The 20,705-nt window shown below is 29.5% G+C and overlaps 2 protein-coding genes across 3 annotated transcripts; both read right to left on the bottom strand.

Annotated features, from left to right (window-relative positions):
• Positions 1 to 3,516: 3,516 nt before the first annotated feature.
• Positions 3,517 to 7,516, bottom strand: LOC123305624 (prenylcysteine oxidase-like). Of its 2 annotated transcripts, XM_044887393.1 has the most exons (6): positions 7,401 to 7,516; positions 7,137 to 7,232; positions 6,870 to 7,079; positions 6,622 to 6,799; positions 4,785 to 4,993; positions 3,517 to 4,392 (listed from the first exon to the last, which is right to left on the bottom strand). In XM_044887393.1, the coding sequence occupies exons 2-6, from the start codon at positions 7,225 to 7,227 to the stop codon at positions 3,608 to 3,610; spliced, it is 1,473 nt and encodes a 490-aa protein (XP_044743328.1). In that variant the 5' UTR covers positions 7,228 to 7,232; positions 7,401 to 7,516; the 3' UTR covers positions 3,517 to 3,607. The 2 variants fall into 2 exon arrangements, with proteins under 2 accessions (XP_044743328.1, XP_044743326.1); XM_044887391.1 differs by lacking the exon at positions 7,401 to 7,516 and having other exon boundaries at positions 7,137 to 7,362.
• Positions 7,517 to 9,731: 2,215 nt separating this feature from the next.
• Positions 9,732 to 19,772, bottom strand: LOC123298666 (DNA excision repair protein ERCC-6-like). The gene is made up of 13 exons (XM_044880762.1): positions 19,639 to 19,772; positions 19,137 to 19,581; positions 18,850 to 19,075; positions 17,644 to 17,790; positions 17,446 to 17,576; positions 17,233 to 17,390; positions 16,020 to 16,217; positions 15,449 to 15,616; positions 13,828 to 14,232; positions 12,324 to 12,527; positions 10,944 to 11,108; positions 10,146 to 10,881; positions 9,732 to 9,924 (listed from the first exon to the last, which is right to left on the bottom strand). Exons 1-13 carry the CDS (start codon positions 19,672 to 19,674, stop codon positions 9,776 to 9,778), a joined length of 3,168 nt encoding a protein of 1,055 aa, XP_044736697.1. The 5' UTR covers positions 19,675 to 19,772; the 3' UTR covers positions 9,732 to 9,775.
• Between the last annotated feature and the right edge of the window lie 933 nt (positions 19,773 to 20,705).

Here is a 20,705-nt window from a genome sequence, read left to right as displayed (position 1 = left end):
CAAAAAATTATTAATACATTCTATTTGTAAAACATTATTAATATAGCGGGCTTGTGTGTCTTATTTTAAAACATTGAACATAAATATCAAATTTATAGAAGAAACGATCAAATTAAAACTGTAGTAAAATGTTTTTTCTACGATTCTGCTTTATTAATATAAAAATTTCAATTTTACTAATATTAGAGAGGATTATTAGTCGTATGATAAACCATTTAAAACAATTGATTCAGTAAATAACCAGAGAACACACGAACATCATCGAAACGTGAAGTCTAATCCAGGACCTTTCAAAGTAAACATAAACAATGTCACTATTTAGCATGGATTACTCAATAAAATAAAAAACAACAACAAAACTTAATGATAATGTGACACTTGTGTAAGTTTGTCGAACATTGTTAATCGGAAATCGTCTATGGTCTGTCTACATTTTATTCTGCCAAATAAATCATTTACAATAAAAAGTTCGAATTTTATAGACCGTTAGCTCGTAACAGAAAAACATAATTTTTTTACAGTCTTCCAACGATAGGGGATATGCAGTGTGTCCCCGGATAGAGGTAATTATGCTTGTAAATTTTCTAATTTTGCATTTTAAGAAAGAAAGTCATTCTTTATAAGAAGTTTTGCTTATTATGAAATGTATGTAGGTATATTTAAAACTTCTAAATAATGCATAGGGTAACCAAAAATTTGGTATCATTATTTTTTTTTTTTTGGGTAAACTACCCTTCGTTTTTAAAAGTTGACAAAATGTTACTAAAAAAAGTTACTCGAAATTAACAATTATGACTGTATACAAAATATCAAGAAGATCTTTCCAATTTTGACAATTCCATTCTTAGTGAATGTTTATCCGAGAAAATAAATTTTCTTTTTAATTTTCTAAACTAGTCCACAAAAAATACACTCTCGGATAGTACATTTTCATTGATTTATTATTATTTTCGTTCTTACGTTTTTTTATAATTAGAGCTTTTGTTCAAATAAAAAATGATGGTATAATTAAAGTACACGGATCTTCTTAATATTTTGTATAGAGTCATAATTATTAATTGCGAGTAACTTTTCTTAGTAAAATTTCGCCTACTTATAAAAAAGAAGGATAGTTTACCAAAAATAAAAATAGTGATTCCAAATTTTTGGCTACCCTGTATATTATTAATAAATTTTAAATATTACTACATACTTTTCAGAATAAGCAAAACTTCTTATAAAGTCTGACTTTTTTTCTTAAAATGCAAAATAAGGAAATTTACAAGTATAGTTACCTCTATTCGGGGACACACTATATATACAGCCACAAACAATAGAAAATGTATAAAATAACATTCATAACGAATTAATGCATAGTTAAAAATTAAAATTTGCTTGTAAGACACAGAGAAAAACTTTTTACAATCTGCCATTCATTTAAATACAAGGAAAGACTGTTCAATACACTAAAAATTGATTGCCAGGTGGTTTTCTCGTGTAAAAGTTAATTTTTAACTATGCATTAATTCGTTAAGAATGATATTTTATATGTTTTTCTGTTGCTTGTGGCTGTTTATATGTCCTCAATCGTTGCCAGAATGTAAAAAATTGATTATATTTTTCTATTACGAACTGACAGTCTATTATGCCTTTGTGAAGCTCGTATAGTTTTTTCGTTTTATGAAACAATAGGTCGTTTAATAAAATTTGTACCGGTTTATGTGATAACGCCTACATATAACTATTTTACTGTGTGATTTGGTGGTAATCTTTTACTACTAAAACTTAACTAATAATTAGCTAACGTGTTCAATAAAAGAAATGAATATCAAATAATATTGTAATTTCATTGTGAGATTGTGATTGTATTTCATGATATATATTATATTGCTATTAAAAATGTATCTAAATTCATGATTAATAAAATGAATTTGCATTTTATTGTAGTTTGGTGAAATTATTTTTTAAAGGTAACAATCAATAAAAAAAAAGCTAAAAGAAATAGAAAAAATTTCGATTTTAATGTAAAAATTAATATGAATGAAATGTTATATGAGAATCAAAATAGACTCGTGACGCCGCGCACTCTTCAAGCGTATAAACAACTTTTTCTGATAATTCCATAAATATCACTTTAAGAAAAAAGTATTAAAGTATTAACTTTTCTAAATTAACTAAGACAAAACTTTACTTGCCAACTACAAGTTCTAAATACAAACATTTTGAAGCTATATTTAGAATAGACAAAAATTTTCGGAAAAATAGGAAAATTTGTTACGAAATACATACGATGCCAAACACAAATGTGTTTATTTTGGGTTAAACTAAAAATATATCTCTTATTACCCGACTGCCAAGTAGTGGTTATGTTTTTCGCGCATATCTTGTGTGTATGTATATACAAGTATATACATGTGTCCCCGGATAGAGGTAACTTTACTTGTAAATTTCCTTATTTTGCATTTTAAGAAAAAAAGTCATTATTTATAAGAAGTTTTGCTTATTATGAAAAGTATGTAGGTATATTTAAAACTTCTAAATAATGTACAGGTTAGCCACAAATTTGGCATCACTATTTTTTTTTTGGGTAAACTATCCTTCGTTTTTAAAGTTGACAGAATGTTACTAAAAAAAGTTACTCGAAATTAACAATTATGACTCTATACAAAATATCAAGAAGATCTTTCCAAGTTTGACAATTCCATTCTTAGAGAATGTTTATCCGAGAAAATAAATTTTCTTTTTAATTTTCTAAACTAGTCCACAAAAAAATACACTCTCGAATAGTACATGTTAATTGATTTATTATTATTTTCTTTCTTACGTTTTTTATAATTAGAGCTTCTGTTGAAATAAAAAATGATGGTATAATTAAAGTACACGGATCTTCTTGATATTTTGTATAGAGTCATAATTGTTAATTTCGAGTAACTTTTTTTAGTAACATGTTGTCAACTTTAAAAACAAAGGGTAGTTTACCAAAAAAAAAAAATAGTGATGCCAAATTTTTGTCTAACCTGTACATTATTTAGAAGTTTTAAATATTCCTACATACTTTTCATAATAAGCAAAACTTCTTATAAAGAATGACTTTTTATCTTAAAATGCAAAATAAGGAAATTTACAAGTAAAGTTACCTCTATCCGGGGACACACTATATATATCTAGTATATTTGTTTTTTTTTTGTTACCTCGTATCTTCCAAAACGGCTCGATTTATTTTATACATTATTTCCTTTGATTCAAATTACTTCGCAAATATTAGTAAAGTATATTAATCATTGTTCTATTTCGAAAACTGGCAGTTAATGTTAGTAAAACGGAGATAATAGTAACGGCAGTTTCATTCATTTACGGTTGGTTGTCAAAAATATTCACTAGAAAAATAAATAATTATTTAAACGCAATTTTCTCTAAATCGACATATTTCGAGCTCTACTATACCTGGTAGAGCATTGTACAGACCATTTAGAGACACTCTGTAAATATCTTCTAAAGTGAGATGTTTTTTTTATTGTAGAAGAAAAACCAAATATATTTCAGTAAAAAATGACAAAATTTATTTATAATACAAAATCAACACTTAGAATTAAATTACGTTCCAAATTATAATCACCGGAATATACTTTCAAAGTTCAACTTTTTGTTCCTTATGGGTAGTTTGATTATATTTAGATATTACTTTTTTATTGTTCCAAACTTCATATGCTAATATAGCAACATTTTTTGCTCCAATCGCACTCATTTCCATAGCACTAGCAGCCCATTCAATTGCGTTTACATGAAACATATAATCGTCTAATATAAAACTATCTGTTCGTTTTATTGTATCATACGCTGGATATGCCTTCCAATCAATAATTTTCTTCGATTTAATAGTTTTAAATAGTTTATTAATTTCAGCTTCTGTTAAAATATTTGGTGAAAATATTTTCCAAACATTACTATCAATATCTTCTCCCGAATAATTGACATCAACAATTGAACTGACCGAATTAAAAAATGTATCGTTTACAGTTAATATATCAGTTACTTTAGAATCTAGATTAAAAAATTTATAATTTAGATCACCATTAACTAGAGTACAAACAGTACGATGATAGTTTCCCAAGAATTGAATCTGCTTTGGAAAATTTATAAATTTAATTCGATTTTTTATATCTAGTGTCATAGGCGTAGCAAGAATTACAATATCATAAAATTCTCCATGTTCGTTATCGTGGACTTGATGTTCGTTCCGTGTAAAGTTCAATAAATAGCGACCTGCTTTCGAATTCAAATTCAATGTTATACTTTGAATCTCTCTTGGAATGGTTACAACTGGTGTATGTTGTAGCAGTTTTTCTGGAACTTGTTTATTACCACCTTTAATGGAAAATAATGCATCGGCTGTACCAGCAAGCGAGACACTTCCTACATAAACAAAGAAGTATACTTTATAAACATTCATCTTTATTTGAAATCGAATTTAAATGATGGGAATGTAGTTTAAACCATCTGTAACCTAGTCGACTGTTGATCATTAATTCTTGTAATCAATCCACGCAAACTGATATTATTAGATAAAGTCGAAGAATGTGAAACCAAGAGGACTAAATTTTTCGTTTATCGAGTCTGTTAGGCATGAATTCTGTAAAAGTGTGCAGCTCGAGTTCAAACTGAAATATGACACTGTTGCATAATGGTAAGATAGTAGTAGTACTAAAAACGTGTTGTGGATAATAATAAAGTCAATTCGTCTTTTTCGAATTCCTTGATCGTGTAAATATAAAAAAGAAACAGATTTGAATAAATAAAATACATACCAACAAAGAAATGAACATCTATATCTTGACCATAATTGACTCTTAATGCAGCTCGAACAATTTCATTGATCATGCGATCAGAAAAATGTTGATCTTTGAGAACCTTGTATGTAGTATTAGTTAATGCATCCACAAAAGACGGTGACATAGCATTTAATAGCTGTTCCACAGTTTTAAAAGATTCGCCATTGTTTTGCAATTCGTATATGCTAAAAAAGTATACATGCTTTTTTCAGATCCGAAAATTTTTTATCTGTGAATCAGGGATCATTTCCCATTTCTTCATTCGAAAAAACTTGTACCAAAGTGAGCATATTTTAAATGTTATTATTTAGCGCTAAGTGCTCCCTCGCAGGGATATACCAGCCGATTGTTCTAGTTTCCAGGCTATATCAGAACTGTAAACGGATTCGGAAATTTAGTGGCTTTTTTATTTTTTAATGCTTATATAAGATTAAGAAAGAAGGTTGACCCAACAGGTAAGATTTGTGTAACCACTCGACGGACTCGACTGGACGCTCATGTTTTAAAAATTTAATATTAAACTCTATAACGTAATAGCGCAAATATATGAGAGTAATAACGCTATTTTAACAGTTTATTAAATTGTTGTCTAAAAAATATCTAAAAAGCTCTTTACTCCTATGAGTGACATTACAGGCAATGATTTTTTTTTATTTTCACATTATTGTTAAATTACAATAAACACTAGAGTTACTTTATTATTGTTGTTCACATTTTAATTATGCACACAATATTTACATCATGGTCCGTTCGACTAATTTTGATATATAATATGTTACATTCAAACGTAAACTAATTATTGACAAATGCTTGTCTAGTAATCTTAATTAACACTAGAGTTTTAAAATACATTTCGATTTTTTCCCCAATAGACCTTTTTCACATTTTTTTTTCTTTTTTTTAAATGAAAGTAAATGTCTTGATAAATGGGCTAATTTTTTCCCCCGATTATTTTGGAGCCATATGACCGAGAAAACAGACAATGAAAATCATTAAAATTCAAATTGGCGAAAACGATCCGGAAACACCCGATGTTACACGAAGGTTGGTTTGATGTCATTTAAAGTTGATAATAGTGATATATTTAATACAACTGTTGACACTGTTTTGCTGTCATTGCTTGTCGGATTGGTATCACAGATCACGTGTGCGGTGGAGCCAAAAAAAATCGTTTTAAAATATTTCAAATATTGTAACTTTTAAAAAATTTTGTTCATAGTGTTTTTATTTTAAAAAATGCGTAATTTTTGAGTTACAGGCTATACTCGACCTATATTTTCATAAAAAATTATCAAAAAGCATTTCTGTTTTTCATGAAAAAAGTCTATTTCCTAAACCAATTTTTGTTTTATATAAATAAGTATTTCTACCAGAATTTTATCCTACTCTATAATGAAGTAAAGCAAATAATAAATAATAAAGTATGAATTAATGGGTGCGTTTAGCAGAAAAAAGCGCTAGGAAGCGCTTGTAAGCAAAATGGCGCTAAGTTAGCTTTAACCGGGGAACCTAACCTAATTTAAATATATGTTTGTAAATTATTCATATTAAAAAATTACCAATAATGAATAATATATTAAATAATGTTGTGAATGATGAAGAAGAGATGGAAGATAGTTTTTCAGCGCTAGTAAGCGCTCTTAAGCGTTTTTTTCTGCCAAACGCACCCATTGTAATCCATTTTCATAAACATCTTAGCATTAGACAAGTTACGGCTTCCATGATATTTTGTAGACCCCGTGATTTAAAAAATTAAACACTGCCGAATTTTTTATTTCTATAAAAGGGATTTTTTTAAAACATACTTATTTACCGATCAAATTCGTTAAGAATGCTATCAATAGTAGAATCAAGTGTCTTAAATTCAAATCCATATCGCCAAAGAACTTTCATTACATTTATCAAATAATATTTGCTACTTTGAAAAACAAATTTTTCACCATCATATAATGCAAATGTTGACGATGATTTTTCAAAACGTTTTTTCAAACCTATATACACAAATTAATCAAACTAGGTAAAAAGAATCCTATTATTTTAGTAAAATTGCCAAATAATTACCAAATAAATCCATAAACTGAGATAAGTATTTATTTCTGGGATGAATTACCGAACCACCGACTTCAAAATAACGTCCATTTATGTTTGTAGTCGCCAACCGGCCTCCAACAACTTCCCTCTCATATATATGGATATTAGCACCGTCATCTCCAAATAATTCATTTAAAAAGTATGCAGCTGAAGCTCCACCAATTCCAGCACCAATAATTGCTAAAAAAATGAAAGCTTTTAATGTAACATTCTCAAATAATATACCTAAAATATAACCTATTTTCGGTGGTTTTATTGTTTTGCAAAATGATGATTGCATGAGGTTAATCAAGAAAATTGAACAAATTATAATCGACTCTATCTTCATTTTGTCTACATAAAACAAAACATAAATAAATATTATTTTTCAATTGTTTTAATAATACTCTCAAAGATGACAGATATTCATATTTTGAAGGAACTCATTATCAACAAAAACTATAAACTTGTTTATATTGTTAATTTTCGCGTCTATTATACCTAATCAGATATCATTATCACCTGTAAGGCTTTATTTTTGCGAGGTTTATCCATAGATAAATCAAATAAATAACTTAGGTTGTAGTAGGTTTATTATCAATGAGCATAGTTATATTCTATTTCACCACACTTTCCATTGTGTAATAGGGTATTCCACTATTTTTGAAAAAGTACTTCAAAATGTTGATTTTGCTAATAAAAAGCCACAAAAAATTTATTTTTTAAACTGTCAAAAACGCGGGCATCCAATTTGATGACGTAATATGGGTATCACTATACGAAATAACACAAATAAATTTGACAGATATATTCATGGACATCTGATTATAATAAATATAAATACTTATTATCTATGTATATATTATAACCAGCTGTCTACACTGAACTAACTGATGGTCTATAACTCATACCGCCACAGCAGGGCTTACCCGCGTTTTAGGTCACGTGATATACAGTTTAAAAATTACGATTTTTATACCATGTATATATGAAATATACATAGTATATTAAGTTTCATCCCAAGTTTGTAACGCTTAAAAATATTGATGCTACGAAAAAAATTTTGGTATAAGTGCTCATAGAATCACCTAATTAATCCATTTCCGGTTGACCGTCCGTCCGTCTGTGGACACGATAACTCAAAAACGAAAAAAGATATCGAGCTGAAATTTTTACAGCGTACTCAGGACGTAAAAAGTGAGGTCAAGTTCGTAAATGAGCATCATAGGTCAATTGGGCCTTGGGTCCGTAGGACCCATCTTGTAAACCACTTATTATAAACAATTATGCAGTCAGTTTCCCTCAAGGGTTTGTTTTATAGGGAACAGAATTCAAATTTTCCTTATCAAAATTCGAAAATAATGCTTGAGCTGATTATTATGCCGGGTGCACAAATTATAATTTTAAATTTAAAAAATAAATTATAATCTGTGGTCGAGTGATGATTTTAATGTTGATTAATTTTGGTAAGATTTGAAATTTTTCATTTAAGATATAAACCATAGGCATAGATACATAAATGGTAAATAAAAGGCGTGCATAAGTCGGTAATAGATACAAGACGTACTACTCTCACAATCGGATGCATCAGCAAAGAATACAGAATACGGTCTGTATTCTTTGGCATCAGGCTACGTAAAAAACGAAACTAGGCAATATGTCGGAATGTGGAAGCAGTATTATATCTACTACCGAAGCGAGCATACCTTACATTTTACTTTTCATTAGGGGCGAGAAAAAATTTAAATCAGGGGGATGAATGGCCTTGTTTCAATATTATTGTGGCCTTAGTAGACCCAATAATCAATTTCGAAAAGATGAGCATGAATTTCAAATCGGAATTTTATAAAAAACTGTACAAAGGTTATACCCGCAAGCAAACAATTGTCGTTGTACTTCAGTAAAAGAGGCTTAATCATTTAAATTCTTTCCTATAGCCCCGATTGATCTGAAAATTTGGCATTAAGCTTTGTACACCCTCTAAATCAAAAGGACTTACTAGACCAGGAAGTGGTAATCACCCCTTCTGGTGGAGTGAAAAAATATATGTAAAAAATGACAATGGCAAGCAATAGAACGATGGAATATAAGCAAAACATGTCATTTTTGTATATTTCGAAAAGTCAATACTTTCCGAGTTATTAGCAATTGAAATTCGGAATACTTAACGTCAAATAACCAAAAAATTTTACGTTTTTGTGAAAAGTATATCATACACTTTTTAAAGTACTATAAAAAACCTTGAAAAGGAAAAAAAAAGTTCAAGCCATTTGCGCGAAAATTAACGGAGTTATAATGAAAAGCTTCTCGTACCTTTTTGTCGATTGCGCATAATGCCCCCTGCTCTTATCCAAAACAGCAGTTTCAACTCCTAACTTAATTTTTTTTCATGGAATGTGATATTTTTTATATAATATCTACAGTGAACGAGTTATAAGCGAAATATTAGATTATTTAGATAAGCGAGTCACAGTGAATGGACATAAACAACATCCTGTACGCAGATGATGCAGTACTTTTAGCGGATTTTGAAGAAAATTTGTAAAAACTAATAAACAAAAGTATCATGCAATAAAGGGGGAGAGTAGCTGCCCCTCACTGCCTTTGGGAATGTTTTTCAAAGCGAACAACAAATCGAGCTTTTGTAACTTGTTTTAAAGCGAGCTTTTGCAGTTTGTTCGCTTAAAAGCTCTAGTAAAATAAACTTATACTATTTGTTATTATCTTACCTGCAATTATTGAAATATTCACCTTCTCTAAAAAAAGAAGCCACACTTTTTTTATTAATAAAAACTAAAAATGTGAAAAAAATAATAAAATATAAACTTTTATTCAAAATAAAAAATACCCGTAACAGATTTATTTACATTAATTATAAATTAATACTTTTAAATAAATTACCACCGCCATTTTCTTAATCGTGTACTTTTGAGGGCTTTTAATGCACTTTTTGCCTTACGTTCAGCTTCTATTCGATCCTTCAAAGAATGTTTCCCTTCATATTCACTTCGAACAATTGAATCATGTTTTAAAGCTGTATGCACTCCTACAATAAAACGGGATACGAATTAATATATTGATACGAGAGATAGCAACGTTTTCGAGAGTTGACCGCTGTGTTAGCGCAGTTTTTATTCTAACATATTATAAATTGTTTGAAACTAAAATCGAAATCAAGAGTAATATACCATAAATAAAAAACCATGGTTAAATGACATCGCGATGTTTTCGGCTATGCTCACATGATATATAAAAAATACAAAATACCTCGTGAAAATAATTGTTGTAAAACATATGCATCTTGTTTTTCATTGAAATTTACATTTTCATCTTTGGTTAATTTACTAAAACGCTCTTTTTTTATTACACCCTGGACTATTTCACCATCTACTACACCATCGGATTTATGATGCTTTTTTTTCACACTTTTTAAATGATTATTCAACTTTTCAGTGGATTTCTTAGTTTTTAAATTTGTATTATTATTTGGTTTATCGTCTGCACATGACGCTGTAAGAGTTTCTTTCATTTTTCCTTGATTATTTTTATCTAAATTTGCATTTTTCAAATCTGTAGTTTCATGTTCCAATTTATTTTCCATATTCGGTGATTCATTTTGTGTAGGAACGAAATCTATAATATCTAGTGTCTTAGCTGTTTCTAATTTCTCAAGAATTTCATTAAATGAAATATTTGTTTCTGTTTCGTTAACAAGATTTTTCGGAACTGTTTCTGTAGGTATAATAATTTTTCGCATTTTCCTAAAACGAATTGTTGTTGGATCCCATATAAAATTTTCATCTTCTTTTTCATAATCATTTGCTGAAATTTGTAGCGATTCCGATGATTTTGATTCAATTTGCTTCGATGTTTCAGGATTTTCAGTACTTGTTTTAGAAGTAGAGCCCATATTTTTTGCCAATTTTTGTGCCAATTCTTTCATAGCTTTTAATTTTTCTTCAGAAAATAATTTAACACTAGTATCTAATTTAGATTCATGAGCCTGTTGAAAAAGTTTAGAGAATTAAAAATATATCGATGGATTTTATTTTTTTAGGAACATACTTTAGCATCTTGGAAAATATTTAATGTTTCTATGTTTGCATTTGAATTCGGTTCAACCAACGAAAACAACTCATGTAGATCAGATAACTTAAAAAATCGCTTTTGTTTGGCATTTGAAAGTACTTTATTACTAAGCAATTGTTTCCAAACTTGACGTTGATACATCTGAAATAAAAGAAACATTAAATTTAAATAAATAAAAACAAATGAAACCAAAAAATGGACTGAGTTAATTGTTGAAATACTCTGCGTTCCGGCCAAAAGTTTCGATAATTTACGAAAATATTTTCTAGAATTTTTTTTCATTTTTCGAGAATCTTTCACAAGACCACTAGTTGAAGCTACCTGCAATTTTTCAACTCCCTCTTTTATAGTTTTGGGGAAAATGAACACCAAAGTTTTCTCCTAATTTGTGCCCGCACGGGTAAACAGAGAAAAAAAGTTTCAAACAAAAGGTGTTTATTTTTTTATAGGGAACATACATTCTACATTTAAACTTTTGTTCTAATTCTAACGATTTAGAAGATGGGTCCTACAAACCCAGACCCAATTGCCCTATGTTGCTCATTTATAAACTCAAACTCACTTTTTATGTCTTGAGTATACGCTATAAAAATTTCAGCTTGATATCTCTTTTCGTTTTTAGTTATCGTGTTGATAGACGGCCAGACAAACGGAAATGAACTAATTAGATGATTTTATGAAGATCTATACCAAATGTTTGTCCGTAGCATCAATATTTTTAAGCGTTAAAAACAAGGACTAAACTTTGTATAGCTTGATATATATTTCATATATACTGGGTATAAAAACATGAAAAGGATATATACCGGTTAAATTTTATATTTAAAAATCACCCCTGCACCCGAGTTGGCGCTGAAGACGACATGTGAATGTTGTTGAAATTTTCTTTGTACATTTTCACAACGAGCTAAAATTCACGAAGTTATTTTTCAGATCATACTTTACTAAATAATAATAATAATCAGCTTCATTGAAGAGAAGGAATTATACGTCAGTTTATCATTTGCTGAATTTTCATACAAACTAAAAAAATTTCCATTCATATTTTTAACGAGTGAAAGACTCTCAGCCTATGCTTGATATAAAAAGACTAAAGAAATGAAATATGATACAACCGAGCGATCCTATATATCGATACTAGATTTTAACTTGTTATTATTTAAAGTAACAAGGGAAATGATATGAACGGCGGCTGTAAAGACCAAATTTTAAAATTCTAGATTATTTTTTTGTAACATTGGACATACGACTCGTTAATATTCCGTGCTAAATTTCTGACCGTTTAGATGACGCGTGGAACTATAAATGTACAATAAACAAATCGGATTATAAATAAAAATGATTTTAAAAAATTACTTTTTCTTCGATAGTCCCAGCAGAAAGTAATCTATATACAGTAACATTTTTCTTTTGTCCAATTCTCCATGCCCGTTCACGAGCTTGCATATCTGTAGCTGGATTCCAGTCAGGATCATATATTATTACTCGATTAGCTCCAGTTAAATTAATACCAAGACCACCAACTCTTGTCGTCAATAAAAACAAGAAATATTCACTATCCTATAATGAAGATAAATTCAAATTTGTTAAATTTCGTGAGTGATTAAAAAAATTATCATAATAATAGACATGTGAATTTAAGGGGAAATGGCACGGAAAAAATTTGTTAAATACATAACTGCCATTGGCAATTTTCCCATAACTAAAAATAATCGACAAAACTTATAAAGACCTTTTTGAATCCATTAGCTTAGACATAAAATAGGTTTTTGAACTGATTATGTCTTCGACAAAAGAGCTCACTTCATAGAAAAAAATGGCATAGATCCTGAGGTTTACACTCCTAAAAGGAGATCGAAGAGGGGCGGGGAGTAAAGTCAAATGGACTTCGGTCTGGATAAGGTAGAGCTTATTAGGGGGAGCAAATTTAACAAAGAACCATCGTATCAACAAAATAAAGATATTGTATAAATTTGATCTGTTACAAACAAATTTACACTTTTTATACCAGGGGTCATATATACATTTTAAACATTTTCCTGCTGAAAATTTCTTCAATGAAGGGATTTTCAAAAACCGTTATTCAACCTTTTCTCAACGAAGGCACATCTCATAGGCCTTAAATTTGGCCTTGACTTGCAAGGTTGTTAACAAAACCATTCATGGTCATAACCGAAAAGAAATAAAGGAAAATTTTAAATTTAAGAAGTTGATTAGATTTTGTGGAAATTAAATAGAAAAACATATACAGATAAATTTTTGCATTTGATTTCTACCGAAATCATTACGTTTGCGGAAAAACATAAGGATGAACATGAGTTGAGTTTTAAACGACCTTGCAATCAATGTCTTTGTGAGATATACGATAAGAGATAGAGAAAAACTTTAAATAGCTAAGTTTATCTTTATAAAAACCTCTGGAAATTTTTTTGAATGTTGATTTTTCTTGGAGATTGGTTTAAGTTGATTAGATTTCGTAGAAAGTGAATAGAAAAAGAAGTACAGATAAATTTCTGCATTCGATTTCCACCGAAATCATTAGATTTACGAAAAATTATCAGATTTATGTTTCCAATAAAATCTGTTTGCTATTATGTAAAGATTAAGTTTCTAATTTAAAATTTTCTTCCGTCTCTTATCAGTTATGAACATGAGTTGATTTTTAAACGTGATATATACCAACATAATAAATTATACTTGGGTCATTATTTCCAAAAGCCCTCCCTAAAAGAAATTTTCATCTGGATTGTTTAAAATGGGACTCCTGGTATATAAAGAAATGTATTAGTTTTGAAATTTGTAGTTCTTAAAAATTCAATAATGGACAGGATTACCTGAACATAATCGTGTCAATACTTACATTATTAAATCGTTCAATTAACGGTTGACGGGCCCCTATACTAGTTGTACCATCCATTTTCAAATATGTATATTTATTTATATTTAAAAATTCTTCAAATATTTCAATCATTGAACGTGTTTGTGTAAATAACAAAACACGATGTCCTTGTTGCTTCCAAATTTTTAACAACGAAGCAACAACTCTCATTTTACCAGCACGCTTGTAATATCCATAACGTTCTTCGATTGGTACTTCTACTGGTAATTTACTAATATTTGGTGCAGTGTCTTCTACGTCACCCAAATATAAATCTGGATGGTTACAAATTTTACGTAGAACTGTGATTGCCATTAGCATTTTTGCCCTGAACATATTATTACTAAGTCTATGGTCTTTATTTAATAGTGTACCCACATGATCCGTCTAAAACGCATAGAAATTTTTATGGTTTAGCAAAATTCAAATATTGTATCAAAATACACTGATCCTCCGTATTCAATGTTATAAACAAACAAATTTTGATGGATCAATTTAGAGAAAAATATAAAGTACTTTTACCAATTTTCACGTTTTTCTCTACAACTACTAAATAAAATTACTAACCTTGTTCAGGGGAGATTTACGAAACTCAATTTCGTCCTAGCAGATTTAAAAGGTAAAAATTTTACAATCTGAAAGAGGGTAAAGTACTTTAGGATAGTACCAGGTACAAACTTCTCATAGAGGAGAAACGTATAGAAAAAAAAATGGAAGCGTGCATAATATATTCTATTTACACAGCAGTAATAAGACTCATAAGTATCTACGGAGCATTATTCTGCTGGGAAATCAATAATAATAAAAACTAGTCAATCCTTATAGCCACACTGAAGGAAATTCAGCATTGGAAAAACTGAATTTGTTTATAAAGGGTTTATTTCCAAAACGATACAACCAACGAACTATTAATAGCGAAAAATAATGAAACATCCATATTCACAGATGAATTAACGACAAGCTGTAGGCGGAATCAAGACTAAAGGATTATTGTAGTGCGCTGTCAATAAAAAAGGCAAGGAGACTACTAAATAAAAATGAAAAATTAGTAGTAGTAGTTGAGTGATAATTTGTAGTTTTAACCGCTGTCATGGACATGGTGATGTAAGAAGGGAACTCTTGTTTCGGCTGGGTTCTCGGATATAGTTATTTCAAGTAAATACCTTGCCAACTAATAGTTTAGATGATTAAACAAAAGGTAAGAGATAAAGATACCGCGCGATAAATACAAAACTAAACGACTCATAAAACAAACAATTATTTTTTGTGCTTAATCACAAAAGAAAAATATTTGTGGTACATTTCCAAAAGTGGAATCAACTGTAAAAGTTACTATTACTGCTAAGCGACCTAAAGGAAACGGCTAAGGAAAAGATAAAAAAAATATTTGCACTAACTCAAAAATATGGTAAAGAATTAGAAAAGTAGTGCAATCAATGATCCATATTTTTTTCTCAAAATTTTTGTTCATCTTAATTATTCGTTAAATTGTTTATTAATATTTTTAATCGATTTTTTACGTTGATTGACTACCTTAGTTCATATTAAATTTTTAGTCTTATTTTCTTTGCGATCAGAGTATTTTAATAAATTTTGAGCCTACCATTAAATAATGTTTATACAAATCGAGTTGTTCTTTGGTAAGTTCACAAAATAAAACTTGTTCGTTTTTACTTGGTAAATCTATCTGAACATCAACTTTGGCTCTGCGTAACATATACGGTGTAATTACATTTTTTAAGGCTGTAGCTATTGACAAAGCTGTTGCTTCCTAAAATAAATTATTTAATATTAAATATTTTTATACGCACACTAATTTTTCAAGAGATAGACCTTCGAAATTTTATGCACTAGGCCTTTTGAATTACTATAGACCAATAAGACAGGCGTTTTTATACTACATAAAATCGCATTAAGTAAAAAATGGCTTTAGAATTACGCCAGATTTTTCCTTACAACTTATGCTAGTTTGAGTGAAGAGATATACATTGGAAAGAAGTTAAAAACTGGTTAAACATAAACTAAAAATATTAACACCTTGTCGTATTAAAAACAGACCTGCTCTTGATATATCAATGAAGTATATAACAATCGATGGATAAAAAATTTATTCTTTTTACATGTTATGACGTATCTTCAAAAATAAACACCGTTATACATATTAGAATAATTACCTGAAAAGGACTTGCATTTGCATATCCACCTTGAAGAATTGGTGTTGCAAAATGATCCATAAATACTTGTAGCGTTCCTAATTTACCAGGCACAATAAAATCAAATAAACTCCACAGTTCGGTTAAATTATTTTGCATAGGTGAACCAGTTAATACTAATCTATGAGGTGTTTGAATATTTTTAATTGCTTCGGTGACCTATTAATAAAAAATTAATAATGTGATAAATTTAAATAGAAAATTTGCGATTATGTTTTAAATAAGTTGTTAGAATTTCGATTAGGAATAAGCGATTGAAATTATCATTGACTAAAATAGTTTCAAATTAAAAAAATCTATAGTCGTACAAATATCGAAAAATGCTATACCGTTTCTTGCGTAGACTATTGAAATTTAATGTAACGTCAACTTGATGTGGGAAATATTTAATATATCTCAATAACTTAATTACTTCACTCTGTGTAAGAATTGGCTTTACGGAGTATGGTTTTTGACAACATCTAAAAACTATCGAATATTAATTTAAGGATGGCTCTAAGCCCACATATTATGGTTTTTCGCGGTTTGTAAAGCTTTGAACAACTTTACAGCCTCACCAAATTGAGTTGAAGAGTTCAAAATTTGTATGTTTACATTAAAGAAGTGCTATTTGATAGTGTCAGCTTTCCATCTTCCCTAATTGCCCTTTATATAAATATTTAATAAGTTCAAAAATCTGAAAAAAAACTAAAATGTTTGTAATTTTCGTATTTTTGTACTTTGCAATCAAAATAATAATTGTGAACTGGTTGATTTCGCAAACTGATTCGGAATTCGTTCATCTAACGATCATACCATGTCAGTAATAATATATTCCTTATACTATGCTACGTCGAAAAAGTACGCCAACGCAACGTCAAAAAAGTTTTACTACAAAGGTACGTAAAGTTTACACACACTTTTTTGTGTATTTTAAACCCCAAACTCAAAATTGTGGTTTTATAAATTTGCCCGCTGAGTGTCAATGTTTGTGTCTGCTTGTAGCATTGTAGCTCCTAAACGGATGAACCGATTTTAATTTTTGTTTTGTTTGATAGGTAATTTAATGGAAAGTGTTCTTAGCTAAGTTTTAAGAACACCAGTTTAGTTTGGAGAGAGTTACAAGGAAAAAAACCGCATTTATCGGGGGTTTTTTTAATTAAGTAAATTTTACTTATTTTATCCATTAACATACCTTTGCAGACGGATTACGGATTTTATGACCTTCATCCAAAACAATGTAATGCCAATATAGTTCACATAATAATTTATTATATTTCAACATTCCTTGATATGTTGTTAATAAAATGCCTGTCTCTTTATTCATTTCACGAATTAAATCATGTGGACGTCCTATAATATTCAAACTATCATTTCTATTTAAAATTTTTAGATTTATAAAACTTACCTTTGAACGATCCAGATTGATGTAATATAGCAACACGTAAACGTGGCCACCAATCATAGAAATGTTTTACCCATTGATGCATGACAGTTGCTGGGCAAATAATTAGACTAGGACCTAAACCTTTTTTATTCCTATATAAAAAAATTAATTGAATTCTAGAGCTAAGGTCTTTTAAAAACATTTAAATTCGAACATTACCCAGTATATACTGTTTTGGAATAATCTAAAGCAGCAAGAAAGGCTATTACTTGTACTGTTTTACCTAGGCCCATTTCGTCACCCAATAAACCGCCAACTTTTTGGTGATTTAATTCGTTCATCCACTTCACTCCGATTTTTTGATACCTAAATTATCAAAATTTAATTAATATATAATGCAGATAACTATACTAGGGTTACGTTATTCCGGCGCGAAAACGTTTCCGAAATGACCACCCAGTTACAAAACTTAAAAGTCAACCTCAAGTCAAAACTTGTTATTAACTTAGTTATAAGTCAAACCTAAGACCACCTTTTGCTTTCTTGTAAAAAATTACTTAAAAACAAATGAAACTAAACAATTGACTGAGTTAATTGTTGAAATACCATGTATAGACAGTGTTGATTACGCAATCGTTTATTTTATTACCGGTATATATACTATATAATGTTTCTATGCACGCTAAAGCTGTTTATTTTTTTATAAGAAACATTTTTTACATTTAAACTTTTGTTCTATCTCTAATGTTTTCCAAAATGGGTCCTATGGATCCAAATGACCTATGTTGCTCATTTACGACCTCACTTTTAATGTCCTAAGCACGCTATTTCAGCGTCACACAGCGTCATTTCAGCGTATCTCTAACGGTTTACAAGATGGGTCCTATGGACCCAAGACCCAATTGACCTATGTTGCTCATTTACGAACTCGACCTCACTTTTTACGTTCTAAGCACACTAAAAATTTCACCTTGATATCTCTTTTCGTTTTTGAGTAAGTGATGACAGACGGACAGACGATAGACAGACAGACAGACAGATGGAAATGAACTAATTAGGGGATTCTATGAACACCTATACCAAAATTTTTTTCTTGGCATCAATATTTTTAAGCGTTATAAACTTGGGACTAAACTTAATATACTATGTATATTTCATATGGTATAATGACGTTAACGTTTTGGAAAAGCCATTTAAATAACAAGATATTCATCTATTCTGTTTTATCCCCTTTTTCGTTCTACCCCTTTAATCCAAACCAAGATAGCGGCTTTCCCCCGCATTTTCAAATATTAACTTATCTTTGACCATCCTAAACGTAACCACAAAGTCGGGCTTTCCCCCCAAAAATGCGATTTATTATAAAGCATTTAGGCTATATTACTGTAATATATAATATTTAAAATAAATTAATTTTATACTCACTGATATAACTTGCTCCAAATAGAACTGGGTACTTTAACATGATAATCCAATTTTTTATCATTACTCGTATCGCTATGCGAATTTACAATACTTTTAATACGTTTTCTGTAGTTTTCAAAATCACCATCGTCTAGAACTTTCTTTATTTTAGTTGATAGCGATATTTTAGTCTTATTGGAAGTTTTAGGTGTAGGACTTTTTCTTGGAACATACTCTTCGTCACTATCTATATTAAAAATACTCAAATATAGATTATTTTAATCAAATCATTTTTATAATTAAAATACCTTCATTTTCAGAAGGAACATATTCACTGCCAGATTGATCTAACTCGACATCTTCATCGTCCACAGATTCTAATTCACTGTCAATTGATTCACTTCTTTTTCTTTTAACTGCTGAATATTCAGTTTCCGAACATTTAGATGATTTGCGTTTTCGATCCAATGATACATTTTCACTTGATAATGACCATTCCACATCCTGTTCTAAATTTGATTTTGATGTACTTGGTTCATTAAGGTTCAAGGAATTCTGTTCTAAATTTTCTTGTGATTTTATAAATTGCATTAGATTTAATTCCATGATTTCATTTTGTGGTGCAACCTTTTCAACTGAAATATTCAAAGAATTTTTATCTGATGTGTTATCTTCGATAGTATTTTCTACTGAATTATGAGTTTTAATGCTGTTGATATCACCGAAATTCGTTATTGTATCGGTTTCTGAATCCTAAAATTAAAATTTATAATAAATGAGATTTTATATTTCGATAATTATGATAAATACCTGAGTTAACTCCTGAAAGAGTATTGATTCTTCCATAATGATAAACTATTATTGAAATAATAATGTTTTCAAATAGATTCTAGGGGAGGAATAAGGAATGTTTTTAATTTGCAATGACAGGATGAAACAAAAACATGGAACATGTTATTTATCCATTGAAAATATATGATCTATAAGAATTTATCTCTATGAATTTTTGACATAAGATAGAAAGTGTTAATCAGAATTTAAATTTGTGTAGGTTGCGTTCTAAATTAGTTTGATTCTGTCGAAATTGTAAAATTTTACACGCTACTAGCAGAATAGCGCTCAATTTATGTGAGTAAACATAGATAAAATAATAGTATGAGTAAAATTTTATTAGCATATAAATAGCAATTCTAGTTAACAATAATCGAGGAGAAAGTTAATTGTTGAAATACCTTATATAGCCAGTGTTCAAGGCCGAAACTACGATAGTCTTTTTAAAAAGTAATTTTAAGGCATGTTTTACTTTTGTGCACAAAATTATTTCCTGACGACACTGTAAATTATATTTAGTTTGCTATACACAGATTATAGTTTTTAATTTAAAACAGATCTGCAACTCCCTGTAAAATTTTTACTATTTTAGTTCTCTGAAGGTGTCTTTCTCCAGGTGGCTCTACACGTTATATTCGTGTAGGGCCATCTATTACTTTTGATAATAATTTATCCATTTCAATGGTTGTTGGAAAATTCATTAAATTAGCCGGCATAGACGACTAGTCGACAGAATTTCGTGGCAAAACACTGGGGCGAATATAAGTATACTTAGGTCAAATACGAGGATACGCGATTGCACAACGAACGGCAATTGTAAACTGTCAACATCTGCTGTCTGCACACTGCTTACGAACCGTCAAAACAACTTGGACTCAGTCGTGAGCGGCGCTTGTATACAATCCCGCATCCTTGTATTTGACTTACTACTTATTTTCGTCCCAAATGCATCGCCACGAGTGTTTTCTGTGGCTTGTGGGAGTACTATGTAGTCCATGTACTATAAAGGCAATGGATTAAAAGCAGCCATATTACTTTAGTATATA

This window comes from Chrysoperla carnea, chromosome 1 (assembly GCF_905475395.1).
Source record: "Chrysoperla carnea chromosome 1, inChrCarn1.1, whole genome shotgun sequence".
NCBI lineage: Eukaryota > Metazoa > Arthropoda > Insecta > Neuroptera > Chrysopidae > Chrysoperla > Chrysoperla carnea.
This window is presented reverse-complemented; position numbering and strand designations above follow the sequence as displayed.